The sequence below is a fragment of the Pleurodeles waltl genome, chromosome 10 (genome assembly GCF_031143425.1).
Source record: "Pleurodeles waltl isolate 20211129_DDA chromosome 10, aPleWal1.hap1.20221129, whole genome shotgun sequence".
Classification (NCBI taxonomy): Eukaryota; Metazoa; Chordata; class Amphibia; order Caudata; family Salamandridae; genus Pleurodeles; species Pleurodeles waltl.
Genome location: NC_090449.1, coordinates 14,294,139 through 14,316,422, shown reverse-complemented (window position 1 = coordinate 14,316,422; position 22,284 = coordinate 14,294,139). Strand labels below are relative to the sequence as shown.

The following is a 22,284-nucleotide window of genomic DNA, read 5'->3' as shown; positions in this document are numbered from 1 at the left end:
AATGGATAAACATGCACTCGTACTGTGATGGCTGTTGTGTTTTAGCAAATTCAACAGCCAACTCTACTAAAACAATATTCCCACAGGTAAATATTAGCAATATTAACATATGCCTGTATTTAAAGATATCTTAATTTGTTTTTAACACCCCGTGCTGTCTATCTGCTCATCTGTTCTCTTGGAATTCACAACAGACTGCATGGAAAGTTACACAATATTAGCACAATTTTCAGTATTTTTCTGCTTTTACAAATAAATACAGAGAGGAAACACCTTGTTTTTTTGTCTGTATTTATCTTTAAAAATCAGTAAAAACAGAAAGCTTGGAGCCTCAGCTGTAGGCCAAGAGGCGGGTACCGCCTGGAGTCTGTGCCACAGGACCCCCTCCAGTGAGGAGTGATAAATGAACTCAGTGGCTACAATGATGACCACACAGTCCCCAGCAGACAGTACCAGATGAAGCCCTCGCCACCCCCCACAGACTGAACCCCACCACCCACACCCTGCACACCTTGTGGTGGAAAAGAGAAGAGACACACCAAAGGGAAGTTCTGAAAATCACATTCTTTATTACTGCGGTATCATCTCTCATTATTGCATGTTTGAGTGAATTTTGCGCGCAATCACAGTGTAAAAGCGTGGAGCCTTTTATGTTTGCTTTCTTCATTATAATACAAAGAGGTATGATTCAAGCTCCTATGGGAAGACCATGATCTGAGTCCGCATGAGACAACGCAGCGACAACGACAAGGAGGCACCACAATGTGCGGATAGCTCCTCGAAGGTACACTGCAGGCGCCCCATAGAGGAAGAGCGCATATAGGCAACAGGAATGGGGGTGACGGCTTGTCATTGTATGCTACACAATGGCACGTGTGGGGAGTTAGGGAGCACATGCTTTGAACACGGACACCACACAATGTACACAGCCTCACGCAGGAAACTACAGACATCTACTCAAGCGAGGCAGGCATCTGGGCGAATGGTGAATTGTGTCCATGTGACCTCAGCAGTTCTTTTTGGTGATGTGCCAGCTGTACTGTGGCCAAATGGCTCTTGAAGGAAACACGTTTCCTGACCGGCAGGTTGTATGAGGCTGACCCAGTCCCCTGCCACAAACAACAGTGACAGGTGAGAGACTCTTCCCCAGACCACCCTGTCCTCTAGAGATGTTGGCCTATCAGCACAGTGTTTGATTGCATCAGAGGCCACCTTAGTAGTACCCACTGACACTACAGTCGTTGACTTCTGGTGAAGCCGATGGTTGTATACTGTGGCATGATTTACCCAAGAACTCTGCTGTAGTCGTATCTGCTGCAGAAGCAGGTAGGTAAAGCCGATGATCGTATATGGTGGACTCCGGCCAGCTATCCACAGAAGCCTTGATTCACACAAGAATTTTTCTGTACTCATGTCTGCTTGCGGAGCGGGTAGCTCTTTTAATAAATAGGACATAAGAGCGGTAGCATATACGCATAATGTCCAGTGCATCCCGCCAGTGATAAACCAGAGGAGACGTGGGCCTGATTTAGAGGTTGGTGGATGGGGTCACTCCGTCACAAACGTGATAGATATACTGTCCGCCGTATTACGATCCCATTATATCCTACAGGAATTGTAATATGGCGGAAATTATATCCGTCAGGTTTGTAATGAACCGGTCCGACAAACCCTATATCAGGCCCTTGGTGTAGGGCTCTGGGTGAAAAGTTAAGGCTCACAACTACGACTGGGCTTGCAGCACTGAGTGATGAGAAGCCACGTGCTAAACATTGATGAGAACCAGCGGCTAGCAAGACCACGTTCAATGTTATTCATGCTCGTGATAACTAAAGCTACATTAATCTCCCACCTAAGACTAAACTCTAAAGACACAAAACTCCTCAACTTCCTCCAGTAGTTTAAGGTGCATAAGTGATTGGCAAAGTCTGAGCACAAATGGTTGTATTACTCTGGCATGCATTGATAGAAGATGGCTTCAATGCTAAGACAGTTTTTACAGTACCCTTCGGAGGCCCAGCTCTGTGCTTCCCACTAACCCAGTGCACGTTGAGTCACAGGGGTTGAGACGTGTGATGTAGTGGACGCAGCTGAGGGAGGCTCATAGTATAAGACTGGGGGACACATTGTATTACGCGAGAGCAATCAATCGACAGAACTGCTGAGAGGTACCATCTCAAGGACCTAACTAGGCATTTGCATAGCAGTTTGCATCATCGGTCGCCATGTCGAAGAGGGCAGACTTGACTGATCAGCTCCCGACCAAATCCAAAGGGCTGTGACATTGTCGCAACCATACTCGGACCAAATAGTGCATCGGACTGTGTGACGACGACAGGAATAGATCCAGTCACATAGCCTTCAGCATCTTCATCAAGCAGGAGTCTTGTGAGATCTCCAACTTGTGGCCTCCAGAAGAGGTCACTTTGTAGCACTGGTAAACTTTGGAGTAGAAAGAAATTATATTATTCAAGGTACATTGTCTTTGCTTGTCATTCCTATTTTATGTGGTTTTCAATGGACAGAACTGGGTTTGCACAAATTTCAATAGATATGTTATGTAAGGCTATGCAAAATTGCATTTAATTCACAAAGTGTGTTAATGTCCCAGAACTTGGCCAGCAGATTAAATTTTCCACTAATAATTGTTTTGCAGAATTCTTAGTAGGTGTATCTGTCATTTCTCCTGCAAAGTCCTTCTTTTGATGCTTTGAAATTTCATAAAGTTACCCAAGTTTTCACAACACCTACATATATAGCACATGCAGTGATTTCTCCAGGACCCCGGAACCTTCTGCCTTAATGTCACTGGTTTGCATCAGAAATGTCTGGCGGACAGAAATGTAGTGTTAAGGGATCCTTGACATTAATACGTGGCTTTTTGATTTTAGCGCCGACGTAAATGAATAATCAAGTATATTTTATAATGGCACACTAGGTCTATAAAACTAATTTTATCACAAATCAGTATCAAAATGGAACAGCCTTTGACTCTCTAGCTCCAAATGCAGCACAAATCTTGTTTTACGAGGTGGGGCGAACAATGAATCATTATAACCTGCTGGAGAAGGGAGATCCTGGGCACTAGACCGAGAGTGGTGAGAAGCTCACAGTGAATTGGTTAAAGGCTGAAGAAGCAATGACCGCTTTGGATGATGACACAAAACCAGCCTGGTTTACATTTTGGAATGTCATCAGAGGCATCTAAAGTTAAATCTTCTATATTTGTTAGAAAATCTTAGACACAACAACCACGTGTTCCATGCTCAACTAAAGCAAGGGACACAAATATTAACTCTCAGGTCCTGGAGGCCCAAGACTTCAAGGCTCAACCATCAGGACTCACAAGTCCTGCAGAAGCAAGCCGTCAAGGAACGACATTCAAGAACTGAGAGTCCTGCAAAACCAATCTCAAGGAAGAACTTGAGCCCTGGAGTACCAAGGCATGAAGGAATAACATTTAGGGCTTGGGAGTCCAAGAGAACCAATTTTCAAGGAACAAAAGTGAGGACTTGAGAGTTTTAGAGAACCAATCTTCATGGAACGTCTTTCAGGGCATGTCAGAGAACCAATCTTTAAGGAGGGGCCGGCAGGATGTCAGGGTTTTGGAGAAGCAATCTCCATGGAACAACACTGAGGAGTTTAAAGTTTTAGAGAAGGCGCAACAGTGAAGAGTTGAGAGATTTAGAGATCCAATTTTCAAGCGACAACAGTCAGAACTAGAGGCTTTTAGAGGTCCAGTCCATAAGGAACATCAGGACTTAAAAACCCGGGAGAACAAAGCTGTCGTGGAATACCAGAGCTACCCTCCCCTCCAGTCTAGAAGATATTGCCGAGCCTCACACCCTTAAAAGAGAGTGTCTGAGGCGGAGAGTCTGAACTATGTGATGTACATTGTTTGACTGGCTGAAGGAATTGGCGTCAGACACTCCAGGTACAAAGATGAGAAGAGAGGAGGGGGCTTGACATCAACTTCTTGGTCAATCCGTCCAAAAACCTGTTCCTGGAGTCCTTTCTTTTTTGTCAGTCAAGCCTCACCACCCTGTCAAGATCACAAGACACAAAAGAGCAAAGATCGCAAGACACAAAAGAGGCCCTGAAGAGTCCTGAAGAGAGATGCTGCAGTCACCCTTAGAAATGGATTTTGGAGATTGGAAAGGTGACTAGAGATTGACAAAGAAGTCTGAGTTTTATTTTGCAGTTTCTCATACGATGAGCCTCCAACTCTCAAAGGTGGAGCCGGGACAGTTTTGTTGTCATGAAAAGTGTGCAAATCCAGCAAAAAGAGTACACAAGTGGGTTTCTAGCCGGACTGGACAATGTATACCAGGTACCACTAAATGTAGTCTGTACTCAGTGCCACACCTGTGCAATATCCCTCTAGGGATAACCCACCCTGCATTTCCTTAAACCACCGCTTTCACCAAGACAAACGAACTCAGGAGAGAATAAAGCTTACTCTTTGCCAACTGATTGGCATGTCCCTTCTGAAGGATAACAGACTTCAAGGGGGTGAGTGAGTGCCTCGGCACCTGATAAGACATTTGGTGAGCCCCCAGTAAAGTATAGAGTGTCAGTCAAATAGCACCTCACCAACTGATGAGATGCAAAGTGTCAGTCAATGAACGTCGCAAACCTCTAATGAGATGTATTGCGTCAGTCAAAAGGTGCCTCGCCGTCTGATAAGATACTTAGGCCCGAATTTAAGAAACGTGGTGCTGCATCCAGGGCCGTGCCTCTTTTCTTGTGCCCCTTGGCGCCCCCCTACCACTACCATGTGTGCGCCGTATTAAAAATAGAGGGCGCACAATGGCGCAGGGTAGGGGGAATAGCGTCAACATTTTTGGTGCTATTGATGTACTAGGCAGGATTAGCTAATCTTGCACCGAACACAGGGGCCCATTGAAAATAATAGAAGCCCCTTTTTAACGCCTGCTCTGTGCAGGCATTACAAATGGCTACTAAAAATGGCGCAGTGGAATCTCTTAGATCCACTGCACCATTTTTGCGGACCCCCTAATGGGGGAACGCCTCCCTTGCATACATTATGCCTGGCGCGGGCATAATGTGGCGCAAGGGGTTACAACGTGGTGCAGTGCATGCGTTTCACCACCTTGTAAATATGGTGCGGCCATCTGGCCTCGTTGGGCCACATTAGCATCATAAAAAATGATGCTAATCTGGCACAAGGAGGTGCTTGCCATCCTAAATCTGGGCCCTAGTGTCAGTCACTGAGCAGCAGCTGGTTGGTGGAGACGACTGGCACCGACACTGAGGTATCCAGTTGCTCCATATCAAGGGCACATGGCTTCTCCAGTTCTAGTTTTCTCTTTGCATGTCTGCACTGGTCCAAGCAGATTTAGATTTGTATACTTTTCAGCCCTATTTATACATCAGAATAAAAAGAAATAAAAAGAACTGGGGGAGCTCCTCACTCACGAAAGGGGTTTTGGGGGCCCTTTGGTCAATCAGTGGGCCCCCTGTCTGTGGACAAACTTTCAACTCCATTAGTTGGAGATAGTGCAGTGCTTGTAAGCCTGACGCCTATTGGCTCGTGTCAATGTTTGTAAGCCCCTCACCCATTGGTCCGGGCTTGTAAGGCTCATGCCCATTGGCCCAGTGCTTGTAAGCTAAGCTTCCTTCCTATTGGCTGTTTGCATCTTGTGGTTTTGGACTTTATCATGCTTTCATTCTTCTCAGTGACATTGAACCCTGCTGGCCGCAGTCCAGGGCAGAGGCATGGCTCCTTATGCTGTCATGCCACCGTGTTATCACCCTGTAGAAGCTCTGTGTCCTTGTGATGGCCCCCGTTTCCTCCCTTCAGGTCTACATCCGCAGGAACATTCCATCACACATCAACATGTTCACAAACGTTACAGCAATATACAATCAACAAAAAAATACATGTGACGTAATTTTATCTTCTTCATTGTAGCAGGACTCGAAAATAAATTGTTCATGAAAATACAAGTATTAATCTCTGCCGTTGTGCACCACAAACCACCCTGTTTACTAAAAAGATTTCTTCCCCCCAAAATCCCCTTGGTAAGCAAGGTTTTGTGAGCTGCTCTCCAGGCCAAGCTGGCGAGGTTCTTGGTTTCATTTTATTTACATATTTACAGCTTTATTTTTACTGAGACACACCCATCTCAGCCAGGATATTGCTACAGCACCAGCGATAAGCGTAGACACCCTCCCAACCCCGTTTTAAAAAACAATTTATCTATGGACGATCAGTTTATACAGCTCAGGAAGGGACAGTAACACTGACCTCAGCGTTTGAAGGTGCTGACAAAGCCTATGCTAGCTAATCGGGGCATCTACCATCTTATGGTAGAACTACAAGTCCCAGAGTGCAAAGCGAAAAGCAGGGCTGGGCGAGGTAAACGGACCGTGGCCTGGTCAAGACCTCGGCGTTGGCAGTCCGGGGAGACTTGGGGTAGCCCTTCCCAAAAACACCTGTTTTTTCAGTACCTCAGAATAGAAGGTTGAGAGGGGAGATCATTTGAGTCTGAGCCTGGTGCAGGTTCAAACTCTCAAAATAATACTTAGTAGAAATGCATATGCTTGAAATACTCCGTGAGACGCCATAATTAAGGAATTATACACCCGTGCCTAATTGTAGGTGCCACCACGGCGCTGGCACCGAAAAGAAAATCAGAAACCACTTCACGCGCGAATGAGAATTTGTACAAAAACCGAAAAATATATATAAACAAGGAAAATAGAAGAGGAGACATGTTATAAAATGAAAAAATAGCGTTCTCCACTTCCTCCTCCCAGCGGAAGTGTGTAGGACCCGCGAGAGAAGCACCCACCTCAAAGGGGCAGCACTGGGCACACCATGTCGCGATATGTCACAATATCCGGCGCCTCTGCTGGGCAAGGGTTCTCTGTCCACCTGGCCAGCTGGCACCCAGTGGAACGCCCTAGGGCATGGCAGCGCTGCCCCCGGCTGGCACTGGCCCTTGGCACGGGTCCTACAAACTGCCACTGGAAGAGCAATGTCGTATATAAATATATAATTCTCTCTGTACATATGTATATCTGCATATATAGATAGAGCTATACATACTTGTAGTAATAGCCTCTTCCTATAAAAAGAAATGTGCAAATTCTTCCTTGGCTACAGTATGGCAGGAGGCGGGGCCCACACCCGCATCCGTCAGAAAAGGGCATCTCCAGGGCTCTGGGTAAGACCCAGAACAAGCCTCCAGGATTAATGTCCAAGCCTTGCTATGTGGTGCTTTGAAATAAAAGTTTTTTTTTAGTGGGAGGGGGGATGGGTTCCCCCTCTGTTGGAAAGGTCTACACAGTCGCCATTTTGAACTGGGGCACAAAATGTAGAAACATCAAAGTTGCCTCACCTGGATGTCTGAATGGGGCCTCTGCTACTGCGGTGAGTGGAGTGTGCGCCCTAGCCTACGTACACGGATGCTGGCTACCCCAGGCCTCTGTCAGGTAACGTGCAGAATGGCCTACGGGGTCACTCATCTCGTCACGAGTGTCAGCACGTGCAGGGAAACAGCTGTGGCCCTGGCCAAGGGTGCAACTTGTTTTTTTGAGGCACTCCCTACTCTGGCATGGATAATGGTAGAAGTTTACAAATAGACTGATATGATCCCATGACCCTCCTCTCCATGTTCCCCATTGGCCCATCACTGAAGGACCCATCCTGGTGCCAAAGACCTGATGCGCCCTCTGGAGTGTGCCAGAGGGAAGAGGAATAACTGCTTGCTGCCCTGGGTCAGCTGCCAGGAATGTGCCCTCGCCCCCTGTAAGCAGACCCCAGAGCTATTCCGGCCATGGTTAAGAACCATCCCAAAGGTGTCAAGATAAACGTCTTTCCAACTAAAAATATACCCAGCAAGGGGGATCCGAGCATCCAAACAAAATATCTCAGATGTACTTAGCTATGCGGCATGCGGTGCCAGCCAGTGCCCACATGGCACAGCATGTACTGGTCTCAGAAAGAACCAAATATCTTGGCCCATCAAGCTGAGACGGAGTACATGGGGTGCACCCTGTCCTCTGAGGACTGGGCCCAGAGCACCTATTATATGGACACATGTGCCCCTTGGCACACAGAGGAAGCGTCAAGCTTGGCACAGACCCCATCATCCGCAGAGCCCTCTTACTGAAGGTATATCCCATTGGTATGCCCACGTGCAACCCGCCTTGCACCACAGGTTCTGATGTCACGGAGAGGTCACATTGAATGACAGTGTGCTCTTCAGTCGTGGGCTAGTGAGATCACAAGGTGGCCGTGGATCACTTATGGATACATCTATCCACCAAACCTAGGATGCATAATGTACTCCCAGGTGTCCCATGCCAGGCGTGGCCGGCTCACCCAATCCGTTGTATTCTTTCTTGCGACCTGCACACCTGAATTTGTAAGGGACAAGCACGCCTGCGCGCACCAGAATGCGCATTCAATCTCAGGACTTGATCAGAGTCACAACTGACGTGGAGCACCTTAAAATGTGTGGGTGAGTGAAAGTACCCCTCCTTTGACAAGTAAGTGACCCCTGACTCCCAGAAGCGTGCGGTGCAGACCGTGCTGGGAACACAGCGCCTGCGTAAAGCACCGCTGTTGACTGACTCTGCATCGCAAGGCGTTCTGGGACGACTGATGGTGGGCTTTGGTACTGTCTTCATGAGACGGGTGTACCTGAGCTGCTGCCTGTAGTGCGAGGCAGGCGGCCTCAGTCTGTGGAGAACTTCAAAAATATTTTCATGGCAGACTTCAGTCTGTAGCGGAGCCCACAGTTGGCAAAGTGGCGGCCTCGTGAGAGGTGGGTGCAACTCTCTTAGGAACAAGATGGAGAGTTGGGAAACCAATGCACCAGCCTCAGGCTCACAATCCTCAACCAGATGCTGCCTTCCGGCTCCCTGCAGGTGGCGAGCTTTGGTGGCCCCATTCTGAGGACATTGGGCCAGCCGCTGACCCTTGCAAGCCGCCGCCCACTGGCCACCTTCAGCCTGCGACCTTTGGGCCCATGGACATGCCAAAGAGGAAGTGGACATTCTCCTGGACCGCAGAGCATTCTCCAAAGCCTCTTGTGCACTTCCCATGTACCTGGGAGGTGCACGCGCTCCCGTCTGGGACAATGAGCCAGAGGTGACCAGGGCAGTCAGTCAAAAGACTTTTCCAGTGACCCGCACACATGGGGCCATCAGTCAGCGGTGGGGGTCTTTGGTAAGCCCAAGGGATCCTCCAGGCAGTGCGGGACGAGCCATTATCACCTCGACTTTCTGGCAAATCTGTTTCATTTTACTTGGAGACTTCCAAGATGTTGGCCACTGCTACTTTTTCTAAAAACTTTGATGGCCCTCCAGCAACTCTCCAACTGCTGAAAACAACAATAAACAACTGTGTGGAGGGTCTAGAGGCCTGGAGGCAAAACCAGTTTGATTCTGGAAGACGGGGAGCAGATGAGCAGGCCGCATGGAGAGCCATGCTTGTGGTCGCGCCGCCCCGCCTTTAGAAAACGCCTAACTGCTGATGACGTAGCGCCTCCCCTCTCCAGATCACACCAGATGTAGGCGCTTTCCCGTGCAGCAATTGGAGCCACAACAGAAGGCAGAGGGAGTGATATGCATTCCAGGTTGAGGCAGAGGCAATATGGGGGGCTGTAAGTGTGGTAAAGTGGGCAGCAGTGAATCCGAGGCCTCCCCTGGTGATCAGGGCCCATGGCTGGCAGGACTAGGTTCCATCGCACACACTTTTCTGTTGCATTATCTGAATTCCTGTGGCCTTCTTCCGACGTCACGTGCTCCCTCTCTGTCCTCCATCTACCCCCTCTTTGCACTGTCAGAGGCGCCATGTGTCCTCCTGTGGGCTCCGCCATCTTGTGGTTGGCGGGAGAGAACCGACCCTCTTCCTGACACCCTGGGGTCTGCAAGAACTCCACCGCTAAGAAGGGCCCCTGGCTGTGCTTTTTCAACGTTGTTTTTTGTAATTAAAAAAATTAACAATCTAGTGTTTTTCCTTGGGGACAAAAATGAAAAGGCTGTCTCTTACCCCCCAGAATACTGGGGCCACTCACGGTACTACTGGTTCCTTCAAGTTTTTTTTTTTCTTCAAATCAAACACTGAACAGTTTTCATAAAATAGCAGCAAAATGCGTCAGCAGGCGAGTCGGGATTAGGCCTGGGCCTGCCATTTCAGAAGTACAGGAAGTGGGTGTCCTGGGGTACAGATGAGGGGAGACAGGGGAACCCTCACACACACACACACACACACACTCAGCGCAGGACCAGGGCTCTGGAGGTTCCAGGTCCCACTTGGCACAGCCACACCACTCCGAGCCCCCCAAACCTTGGCTCTGAAGCAACTACCTGTGGACGGAGAGTGTGGGGTCGCGGTGGCACACCTAGACACTGGGGGCACAGTGTGTGGCGCTGGGGTGTCGGCTCAGGGTGCACGGGAGAAGGGTGGGGAGCCGCGTCACTCATGAGATGTGGGGGGCACAGTCACAGTGCTTGGAGTTCGAGGGGTGTTGGTGGGGTTTCGTGACAAGAGTGGCCCCGTTTTCTCAGTTTGGATGTTGGGTGGGTGATGGACACTCGCAGAGGCGCGGGCCCTGTGTGCCTTGATGCCTCGTCTTGCTTCACATGACGCTTTCGAAGATGATCACCTTGCTGTCGGGTAGGGAGTCCACCCTTGTCAAACCCTTGATGTCCGTACAAGGCGCTAGGTACTCCAGATGGTGGGCGCTCCAGATGGGCTCTGTCAGAGTTTGCCAACGCTGAAACAAGGTGAGAGTGAAAGGGTGAGAATCTACAGCAGTCTCGCTCCCGCCATCCTAGGTGAAGCCACCCAGCGGCCCTCCCCGCCCCCCTCCTCTGCCGTGCACAGCCCTCCCTGATGGCCCTCGACCCATGCACCACACTTCTATGCTCTGCAAATGACCAGCAGGCTGTAGATTCACTCAATGTATCCTTTTTTAGTGATTCCCATCTGTGACTGTCCCTCAAAGATGAAGAACTACTTCCTTCTCTGACGTCAGAGGGTGTTGAAAGAATCTGAGATTCAGACAAGTATTTTTAGGTCTGGGTTTTGACAACAAAACTGACCTATAGTTAACAATATACCTGGAATGTGCCCTGGCTCCGCCCATTTAACCCAGTGGCTTCGATCTCTTTCAGACATTGGCTTCCGACTTTGTCAATCACGTCTCGGTTCAGCCCAGAGGATGATTCGTCTCTCACCAAACGTCATTAAACCCAGACTGATTAGCTTTACCAATGCTTGTTTTCTTTAGCATTCTATGCTGCTGGCAGTGTGAAGTGTAACTGGGCTGCTTCAGGCTTCACCTTAGGGTGTGAGGTAACTCTAAGGCAGAGCATCATTCCTGCCTTTCCCGGAACCACACCCCCACCTCCTCTCCGACCATATTCACCACCAGTAACTTAAAATCAACACAGCAGCCAATGAAAGCAGAGAGGAGGAGGACGAGGAGGCTTGTGCTCCTCAGAGGTGGATTCCTGCGGGAGGAGGGCGCAGCAGGGACAGAGCTTGTGGTGCACAGAGGTGGATTCCTGCGGGGAGGAGGGCGCAGCAGGGACAGAGCTTGTGCTCCTCAGTGGTGGATTCCTGCGGGAGGACGGCGCAGGAGGGACGGAGCTTGTGGTGCACAGAGGTTGATTCCTGCAGGGAGGGCGCAGGAGGGACGGAGCTTGTGGTGCACAGAGGTGGATTCCTGCGGGAGGAGGGCGCAGCAGGGACGCAGCTTGTGCTGCTCAGAGGTGGATTCCTGCGGGAGGAGGGCGCAGCAGGGACGGAGCTTGTGGTGCACAGAGGTGGATTCCTGCGGGAGGAGGGCGCAGCAGGGACGGAGCTTGTGGTACACAGAGGTGGATTCCTGCGGGAGGAGGGTGCAGCAGGGACGGAGCTTGTGGTGCACAGAGGTGGATTCCTGCGGGGAGGAGGTCGCTGCAGGGACAGAGCTTGTGCTCCTCAGAGGTGGATTCCTGCGGGGAGGAGGGCGCAGGAGGGACTGAGCTTGTGGTGCACAGAGGTGGATTCCTGTGGGATGAGGGCGCAGCAGGGACGGAGCTTGTGGTGCACAGAGGTGGATTCCTGCGGGGAGGAGGGCGCTGCAGGGACAGAGCTTGTGCTCCTCAGAGGTGGATTCCTGCGGGCAGGAGGGCGCAGGAGGGACGGAGCTTGTGGTGCACAGAGGTGGATTCCTGCGGGAGGAGGGCGCAGCATGGACGGAGCTTGTGGTGCACAGAGGTGGATTCCTGCGGGGAGGAGGGCGCAGGAGGGACGGAGCTTGTGGTGCACAGAGGTGGATTCCTGCGGGAGGAGGGCGCTGCAGGGACGCTGCGGGAGAAGGGCGCAGCAGGGACGGAGCTTGTGGTGCACAGAGGTGGATTCCTGCAGGGAGGGCGCAGCAGGGACGGAGCTTGTGGTGCACAGAGGTGGATTCCTGCAGGGAGGGCGCAGCAGGGACGGAGCTTGTGGTGCACAGAGGTGGATTCCTGCGGGGAGGAGGGCGCTGCAGGGACAGAGCTTGTGCTCCTCAGAGGTGGATTCCTGCGGGGAGGAGGGCGCAGGAGGGACTGAGCTTGTGGTGCACAGAGGTGGATTCCTGCGGGAGGAGGGCGCAGCAGGGACGGAGCTTGTGGTGCACAGAGGTGGATTCCTGCGGGAGGAGGGCGCAGCAGGGACGGGGCTTGTGGTGCACAGAGTTGGATTCCTGCGGGAGGAGGGTGCTGCAGGGACGGAGCTTGTGCTACTCAGAAATGGACTCCTGCGGGAGGAGGGCGCAGGAGGGACGGAGCTTGTGGTGCACAGAGGTGGATTCCTGCGGGGAGGAGGGCGCAGGAGGGACGGAGCTTGTGGTGCACAGAGGTGGATTCCTGCGGGGAGGAGGTCGCTGCAGGGACAGAGCTTGTGCTCCTCAGAGGTGGATTCCTGCGGGGAGGAGGGCGCCGGAGGGACTGAGCTTGTGGTGCACAGAGGTGGATTCCTGCGGGAAGAGGGCGCAGCAGGGACGGAGCTTGTGGTGCACAGAGGTGGATTCCTGCGGGGAGGAGGGCGCTGCAGGGACAGAGCTTGTGCTCCTCAGAGGTGGATTCCTGCGGGCAGGAGGGCGCAGGAGGGACGGAGCTTGTGGTGCACAGAGGTGGATTCCTGCGGGAGGAGGGCGCAGCATGGACGGAGCTTGTGGTTCACAGAGGTGGATTCCTGCGGGGAGGAGGGCGCAGGAGGGACGGATCTTGTGGTGCACAGAGGTGGATTCCTGTGGAGAAGAGTCCTGCACGGACGGAGCTTGTGCTCCACAGAGGTGGATTCCCGCATCCTGCGGGGAGGAGGGCGCTGCAGGGACGGAGCTTGTGGTGCACAGAGGTGGATTCCTGCGGGGAGGAGGGCGCAGCAGGGACGGAGCTTGTGGTGTACAGAGGTGGATTCCTGCAGGGAGGAGGGCGCTGCAGGGACGTTGCGGGAGGAGGGCGCAGCAGGGACGGAGCTTGTGCTGCTCAGAGGTGGATTCCTGCGGGAGGAGGGCGCAGCAGGGACGGAGCTTGTGGTGCACAGAGGTGGATTCCTGCGGGAGGACGGCGCAGGAGGGACGGAGCTTGTGGTGCACAGAGGTTGATTCCTGCAGGGAGGGCGCAGGAGGGACGGAGCTTGTGGTGCACAGAGGTGGATTCCTGCGGGAGGAGGGCGCTGCAGGGACGTTGCGGGAGGAGGGCGCAGCAGGGACGCAGCTTGTGCTGCTCAGAGGTGGATTCCTGCGGGAGGAGGGCGCAGCAGGGACGGAGCTTGTGGTGCACAGAGGTGGATTCCTGCGGGAGGAGGTCGCTGCAGGGACGGAGCTTGCGGTGCACAGAGGTGGATTCCTGCGGGAGGAGGGCGCTGCAGGGACGGAGCTTGTGGTGCACAGAGGTGGATTCCTGCGGGGAGGAGGGCGCAGCAGGGACGGAGCTTGTGGTGTACAGAGGTGGATTCCTGCAGGGAGGAGGGCGCTGCAGGGACGTTGCGGGAGGAGGGCGCAGCAGGGACGGAGCTTGTGCTGCTCAGAGGTGGATTCCTGCGGGAGGAGGGCGCAGCAGGGACGGAGCTTGTGGTGCACAGAGGTGGATTCCTGCGGGAGGACGGCGCAGGAGGGACGGAGCTTGTGGTGCACAGAGGTTGATTCCTGCAGGGAGGGCGCAGGAGGGACGGAGCTTGTGGTGCACAGAGGTGGATTCCTGCGGGAGGAGGGCGCAGCAGGGACGCAGCTTGTGCTGCTCAGAGGTGGATTCCTGCGGGAGGAGGGCGCAGCAGGGACGGAGCTTGTGGTGCACAGAGGTGGATTCCTGCGGGAGGAGGGCGCAGCAGGGACGGAGCTTGTGGTACACAGAGGTGGATTCCTGCGGGAGGAGGGTGCAGCAGGGACGGAGCTTGTGGTGCACAGAGGTGGATTCCTGCGGGGAGGAGGTCGCTGCAGGGACAGAGCTTGTGCTCCTCAGAGGTGGATTCCTGCGGGGAGGAGGGCGCAGGAGGGACTGAGCTTGTGGTGCACAGAGGTGGATTCCTGTGGGATGAGGGCGCAGCAGGGACGGAGCTTGTGGTGCACAGAGGTGGATTCCTGCGGGGAGGAGGGCGCTGCAGGGACAGAGCTTGTGCTCCTCAGAGGTGGATTCCTGCGGGCAGGAGGGCGCAGGAGGGACGGAGCTTGTGGTGCACAGAGGTGGATTCCTGCGGGAGGAGGGCGCAGCATGGACGGAGCTTGTGGTGCACAGAGGTGGATTCCTGCGGGGAGGAGGGCGCAGGAGGGACGGATCTTGTGGTGCACAGAGGTGGATTCCTGTGGAGAAGAGTCCTGCACGGACGGAGCTTGTGCTCCACAGAGGTGGATTCCCGCATCCTGCGGGGAGGAGGGCGCTGCAGGGACGGAGCTTGTGGTGCACAGAGGTGGATTCCTGCGGGGAGGAGGGCGCAGCAGGGACGGAGCTTGTGGTGCACAGAGGTGGATTCCTGCGGGAGGAGGGCGCTGCAGGGACGCTGCGGGAGAAGGGCGCAGCAGGGACGGAGCTTGTGGTGCACAGAGGTGGATTCCTGCAGGGAGGGCGCAGCAGGGACGGAGCTTGTGGTGCACAGAGGTGGATTCCTGCGGGGAGGAGGGCGCTGCAGGGACAGAGCTTGTGCTCCTCAGAGGTGGATTCCTGCGGGAGGAGGGCGCTGCAGGGACGCTGCGGGAGAAGGGCGCTGCAGGGACGGAGCTTGTGGTGCACAGAGGTGGATTCCTGCGGGGAGGAGGGCGCAGCAGGGACGCTGCGGGAGAAGGGCGCAGCAGGGACGGAGCTTGTGGTGCACAGAGGTGGATTCCTGCAGGGAGGGCGCAGCAGGGACGGAGCTTGTGGTGCACAGAGGTGGATTCCTGCAGGGAGGGCGCAGCAGGGACGGAGCTTGTGGTGCACAGAGGTGGATTCCTGCGGGGAGGAGGGCGCTGCAGGGACAGAGCTTGTGCTCCTCAGAGGTGGATTCCTGCGGGCAGGAGGGCGCAGGAGGGACGGAGCTTGTGGTGCACAGAGGTGGATTCCTGCGGGAGGAGGGCGCAGCATGGACGGAGCTTGTGGTGCACAGAGGTGGATTCCTGCGGGGAGGAGGGCGCAGGAGGGACGGAGCTTGTGGTGCACAGAGGTGGATTCCTGCGGGAGGAGGGCGCAGCATGGACGGAGCTTGTGGTGCACAGAGGTGGATTCCTGCGGGGAGGAGGGCGCAGGAGGGACGGATCTTGTGGTGCACAGAGGTGGATTCCTGTGGAGAAGAGTCCTGCACGGACGGAGCTTGTGCTCCACAGAGGTGGATTCCCGCATCCTGCGGGGAGGAGGGCGCTGCAGGGACGGAGCTTGTGGTGCACAGAGGTGGATTCCTGCGGGGAGGAGGGCGCAGCAGGGACGGAGCTTGTGGTGCACAGAGGTGGATTCCTGCGGGAGGAGGGCGCTGCAGGGACGCTGCGGGAGAAGGGCGCAGCAGGGACGGAGCTTGTGGTGCACAGAGGTGGATTCCTGCAGGGAGGGCGCAGCAGGGACGGAGCTTGTGGTGCACAGAGGTGGATTCCTGCGGGGAGGAGGGCGCTGCAGGGACAGAGCTTGTGCTCCTCAGAGGTGGATTCCTGCGGGAGGAGGGCGCTGCAGGGACGCTGCGGGAGAAGGGCGCTGCAGGGACGGAGCTTGTGGTGCACAGAGGTGGATTCCTGCGGGGAGGAGGGCGCAGCAGGGACGGAGCTTGTGGTGCACAGAGGTGGATTCCTGCGGGAGGAGGGCGCTGCAGGGACGCTGCGGGAGAAGGGCGCAGCAGGGACGGAGCTTGTGGTGCACAGAGGTGGATTCCTGCAGGGAGGGCGCAGCAGGGACGGAGCTTGTGGTGCACAGAGGTGGATTCCTGCAGGGAGGGCGCAGCAGGGACGGAGCTTGTGGTGCACAGAGGTGGATTCCTGCGGGGAGGAGGGCGCTGCAGGGACAGAGCTTGTGCTCCTCAGAGGTGGATTCCTGCGGGGAGGAGGGCGCAGGAGGGACTGAGCTTGTGGTGCACAGAGGTGGATTCCTGCGGGAGGAGGGCGCAGCAGGGACGGAGCTTGTGGTGCACAGAGGTGGATTCCTGCGGGAGGAGGGCGCAGCAGGGACGGGGCTTGTGGTGCACAGAGTTGGATTCCTGCGGGAGGAGGGTGCTGCAGGGACGGAGCTTGTGCTACTCAGAAATGGATTCCTGCGGGAGGAGGGCGCAGGAGGGACGGAGCTTGTGGTGCACAGAGGTGGATTCCTGCGGGGAGGAGGGCGCAGGAGGGACGGAGCTTGTGGTGCACAGAGGTGGATTCCTGCGGGGAGGAGGTCGCTGCAGGGACAGAGCTTGTGCTCCTCAGAGGTGGATTCCTGCGGGGAGGAGGGCGCCGGAGGGACTGAGCTTGTGGTGCACAGAGGTGGATTCCTGCGGGAAGAGGGCGCAGCAGGGACGGAGCTTGTGGTGCACAGAGGTGGATTCCTGCGGGGAGGAGGGCGCTGCAGGGACAGAGCTTGTGCTCCTCAGAGGTGGATTCCTGCGGGCAGGAGGGCGCAGGAGGGACGGAGCTTGTGGTGCACAGAGGTGGATTCCTGCGGGAGGAGGGCGCAGCATGGACGGAGCTTGTGGTTCACAGAGGTGGATTCCTGCGGGGAGGAGGGCGCAGGAGGGACGGATCTTGTGGTGCACAGAGGTGGATTCCTGTGGAGAAGAGTCCTGCACGGACGGAGCTTGTGCTCCACAGAGGTGGATTCCCGCATCCTGCGGGGAGGAGGGCGCTGCAGGGACGGAGCTTGTGGTGCACAGAGGTGGATTCCTGCGGGGAGGAGGGCGCAGCAGGGACGGAGCTTGTGGTGCACAGAGGTGGATTCCTGCGGGAGGAGGGCGCTGCAGGGACGCTGCGGGAGTAGGGCGCAACAGGGACGGAGCTTGTGGTGCACAGAGGTGGATTCCTGCAGGGAGGGCGCAGCAGGGACGGAGCTTGTGGTGCACAGAGGTGGATTCCTGCGGGGAGGAGGGCGCTGCAGGGACAGAGCTTGTGCTCCTCAGAGGTGGATTCCTGCGGGGAGGAGGGCGCAGGAGGGACTGAGCTTGTGGTGCACAGAGGTGGATTCCTGCGGGAGGAGGGCGCAGCAGGGACGGAGCTTGCGGTGCACAGAGGTGGATTCCTGCGGGAGGAGGGCGCTGCAGGGACGGGGCTTGTGGTGCACAGAGGTGGATTCCTGCGGGGAGGAGGGTGCTGCAGGGCTGGGGTTGCTGCATGCCGGGTGCCAGGAGAGAAGCAGTGGACTCCATGGAGATGCCCCCCTGGACCAGCACTCACCTCCTTCAGGGTCCCCTGGGCCCCGGCGAGCTTGTAGATGAAGGTGAGCGGGACGCAGAGCATGGAGGACATAGCGAAGGCCCACCCGATGGCCTCCCCCCACCAGGGGTACGTGTAGGTGTTGTTGTAGGTCAAAGGCTTGTAGTTCACCAGGTGGAAGATGAAGATGGCCTGAGGAGAGAGAGGACAAGTGTTCAAAGCGAGGACACGTCTCCTCGGTGCGCAGCATCTCTTGCAGGCCAACCAGTGAGCCACTTGCCAGCGCCTTGAGACCCTCACGGGTGAGTAGTGCGCTTTACAAATGCTCTGATTGATTGATTGACTCACCATGCAGACGGCGGGAGTGATGTAGGACCAGCACCACTTCATCCAGGGGAAGGGGCGGTACCCAATCATGCGGGCGACGTCATCCATGAAGCGGTCGGCACCTGGGCGGGAGAGAAACCAGAGGGTTGGTGGTCTGAGGGAGATGGATGGATCCGTCCTCATGTCTATGCACGGGCTCAAGTCCTGGGCGCAGACCACCTTACCGTCCACCCAGACCCTCTAGGAAGTCCTCACTGTGGGGCCCCTGGGCACTTTTAGGGGTATCATCAACAGATCTGGAGATCCCCCAGGACCTAAAGGCAGGCATGGCATGACAAGGCAAAGCAAGGCAAGCTAACGTACTGCATGACAAGGCAAGGAAAGGTAAGGCAAGGTAAAGTAAGGCAAGGCAAGGTAATAGGAGGCAAGGTAAGGCAAGGCAAGGTAGGGTAGGGTAAGATAAGGTAAGGCATGACAAGACAAGGCAAGGTAAGGCAAGGTAACCTAAGGCAAGGCAAGGTAATAGGAGGCAAGGCAAGGTAATAGGAGGCAAGGCAAGGCAAGGTAATAGGAGGCAAGGCAAGGCATGGCATGGCATGGCAAGGCAAGGCAAAGCAAGGCATGGCATGGCATGGCATGGCAAGGCAAGGCAAGGCAAGGCAAGGTAATAGGAGGCAAGGCAAGGCATGGCATGGCATGGCAAGGCAAGGCAAGGCAAGGCAAGGCATGGCAAGGCAAGGCAAGGTAAGGCAAGGCAGGGTAGGGTAAGATAAGGTAAGGCATGACAAGGCAAGGAAAGGTAAGGCAAGGTAACCTAAGGCAAGGCAAGGTAATAGGAGGCAAGGTAAGGCAAGGCAAGGCAAGGCAAGGCAAGGCAAGGCATGGCATGGCATGGCATGGCATGGCAAGGCAAGGCAAGGTAAGGCAAGGCAAGGCAGGGTAAGATAAGGTAAGGCATGACAAGACAAGGCAAGGTAAGGCAAGGTAACCTAGGGCAAGGCAATGTAAGGTAAGGCATGGCATGACAAGGTAATGGAAGGCAAGGTAAGGTAGGGTAAGATAAGGTAAAGCAAGGTAAGGTAAGGCATCACAAGGCACAGCAAGGTAAGACAAGGTAAGGCAAGGTAACCTAGGGCAAGGCAAGGTAAGGTAAGGCAAGATAACCTAAGGCAAGGCAAGGTAATAGAAGGCAAGGTAATAGGAGGCAAGGTAAGGCAAGGCAAGGCATGGCAAGGCAAGGCATGGCAAGGCAAGGCAAGGCAAGGCAGGGAAGGGTAGGGCAAGATAAGGTAAGGCATGACAAGACAAGGCAAGGTAAGGCAAGGTAACCTAAGGCAAGGCAATGTAAGGTAAGGCATGGCATGACAAGGTAATGGAAGGCAAGGTAAGGTAGGGTAAGATAAGGTAAAGCAAGGTAAGGTAAGGCATCACAAGGCACAGCAAGGCAAGGTAAGACAAGGTAAGGCAAGGTAACCTAGGGCAAGGCAAGGTAAGGTAAGGCAAGATAACCTAAGGCAAGGCAAGGTAATAGAAGGCAAGGTAATAGGAGGCAAGGTAAGGTAAGGCAAGGCAAGGCAAGGCATGGCAAGGCAAGGCAAGGCAAGGCAAGGTAATAGGAGGCAAGGTAAGGCAAGGCAAGGCAAGGCAAGCTAACGTACGGCATGACAAGGCAAGGAAAGGTAAGGCAAGGTAACCTAAGGCAAGGAAAGGTAAGGCAAGGTAACCTAAGGCAAGGTAATAGAAGGCAAGGTAATAGAAGGCAAGGTAATAGGAGGCAAGGTAAGGCAAGGCAAGGCAAGGCAAGGCAAGGCAGGGTAGGGTAGGGTAAGATAAGGTAAGGCATGACAAGACAAGGCAAGGTAAGGCAAGGTAACCTAGGGCAAGGCAAGGTAAGGTAAGGCATGGCATGACAAGGTAATGGAAGGCAAGGTAAGGTAGGGTAAGATAAGGTAAAGCAAGGTAAGGTAAGGCATCACAAGGCACAGCAAGGCAAGGTAAGAAAAGGTAAGGCAAGGTAACCTAAGGCAAGGTAAGGTAAGGCAAGATAACATAAGGCAAGGGAAGGGAATGTAAGGTAAGATAAGGCAAGGTAACCTAAGGCAAGGCAAGACGAGGTAAGGTAACCTAAGGCAAGGTGAGGCAAGGCAAGGTAAGGCAAGGTAACCTATGGCAAGGCAAGGTAAGGCAAGGCAAGGTAAGGTAATCAAGGCAAGGCAAGGTAAGGTAAGGCAAGGTAAGGTAAGGCAAGGTAACCAAGGGCAAGGTAAGGTAAGGCCAGGCAAGATATGGCATGGCAAGGGTAGGCAAGGGAAGACAAGGTAACAGAATGCAAGGTAAGGTAGGGTAAGATAAGGCAAGGTAAGACATGACAAGGAAAGCTAAGGTAAGGCATGACAAGGCAAGGCAAAATAACAAAAGGCAATGGAAGGTAAGGTAAGGTAAGGCAAGGCAAGGTAAGGCAAGGCAACCTAAGGCAATGCACGACGAGGCAAGGTAAGGTAAGGCAAGGCAAGGTAACCCAAGGCGAGGCAAGGTAAGGTAAGCTAAATCAAGGTAAGGCAAAGTAACTAAAGGCAAGGCAGGGTAAGTTAAGGTAAGGCAAGGCAAACTAACGTAAGCCAAGGTAAGGTAACCTAAGGCGAGGCAAGGTATGGGAAGGCAAGGCAAGGCATGGGAAGGCAAGGCAAGGCACAGGAAGGCAAAGCAAGGCAAGGCACAGCATGGCAGGTAAGGCAAGGTAAGATAAGGTAAGGTAAGGCAAGGTAACCTAATACAAGGCAAGGTAAGGTAAGGTAAAGCATGGTAAGGCAAAGTAAGGCAAGGCAAAATAACGTAGGGCAAGGTAAGGTAACGTAAGGCAAGGTAAGGTAAGATAACGTAAGGCAAGGCAAGGTAAGGCAAGGTAAGGCAAGGTAAGGCAAGGGAAGGCATGGCCTGGCATGGGAAGGCAATGCAAGGTAAGGCAAGGTTTTGTCCTTGTTGTTGCTCAGTCATGACTGGTGTGGTGCCTGCAGCATGCCAGCATACCACAGGTGTATCTGCCAACACATGGGTGGTACAGGTAACCAGACCCTCTTGCCCAGGTGACATTGGTGCGGTGCCTGCCTTTGCCCTCACAGGCAGGATAAACTCACCCTCACAGTTAGTGTAAACTCACCCTCACAATTAGGATAAACTCCCCCTCACAGTTAGCATAAACTCCCCCTCACAGTTGGTGTAATCTCACCCTCACAGTTAGGATAAACTCCCCCTCACAGTTAGGATATGCTCGCCCTCACAGTTAGTGTAAACTCGCCCTCACAGTTAGTGTAAACTCGCCCTCACAGTTAGGATAAGCTCGCCCTCACAGTTAGGATACAGTCACCATCACAGTTAGTGTAAACTCGCCCTCCTAATTAGGATAAACTCACCCTCACAGTTAGGATAAACTCGTTCTCACAGTTAGGTTAAGCTCGCCCTCACAGTTAGGATAAGCTCGCCTCACAGTTGGTGTAAACTCACCCTCACAGTTGGTGTAAACTCACCCTCACAGTTGGTGTAAACTCCCCCTCACAGTTAGGATAAACTTGTCCTCACAGTTAGGTTAAGCTCACCCTCACAGTTAGGTTAAGCTCGCCCTCACAGTTAAGATAAACTCGTCCTTGCAGTTAGGATACAGTCACCATCACAGTTAGTGTAAACTCCCCCTCACAGTTAGTGTAAACTCCCCCTCACAGTTAGTGTAAACTCACCCTCACAGTTAGGATAAACTCGTCCTCACAGTTAGGTTAAGCTCGCTCTCGCAGTTAGGTTAAGCTCGCTCTCGCAGTTAGGTTAAGCTCGCTCTCGCAGTTAGGTTAAGCTCGCCCTCGCAGTTAGGATAAGCTCGCTCTCGCAGTTAGGTTAAGCTCGCCCTCGCAGTTAGGATAAGCTCGCCCTCGCAGTTAGGTTAAGCTCGCCCTCGCAGTTAGGTTAAGCTCGCCCTCGCAGTTAGGATAAGCTCGCCCTCGCAGTTAGGTTAAGCTCGCCCTCGCAGTTAGGTTAAGCTCGCCCTCGCAGTTAGGTTAAGCTCGCCCTTGCAGTTAGGATAAGCTCGCTCTCGCAGTTAGGTTAAGCTCGCCCTCACAGTTAGGATAAACTCGCCCTCGCAGTTAGGTTAAGCTCGCCCTCGCAG

General features: G+C 54.1%; 1 protein-coding gene across 1 annotated transcript in view; it reads right to left on the bottom strand.

Annotated features, from left to right (window-relative positions):
• Positions 1-549: 549 nt before the first annotated feature.
• SLC6A8 (solute carrier family 6 member 8) overlaps positions 550-22,284 on the bottom strand; it is a 151,527-nt gene continuing 129,792 nt past the window's right edge. The window contains exons 11-13 of the mRNA XM_069209413.1: positions 18,153-18,253; positions 17,826-17,996; positions 550-10,754 (exon numbers count right to left, since the gene is read on the bottom strand). Of these exons, the coding sequence (XP_069065514.1) occupies positions 10,617-10,754; positions 17,826-17,996; positions 18,153-18,253 (410 nt within the window). The 3' untranslated portion in view covers positions 550-10,616. The remainder of the gene's footprint in view (positions 10,755-17,825; positions 17,997-18,152; positions 18,254-22,284) is intronic.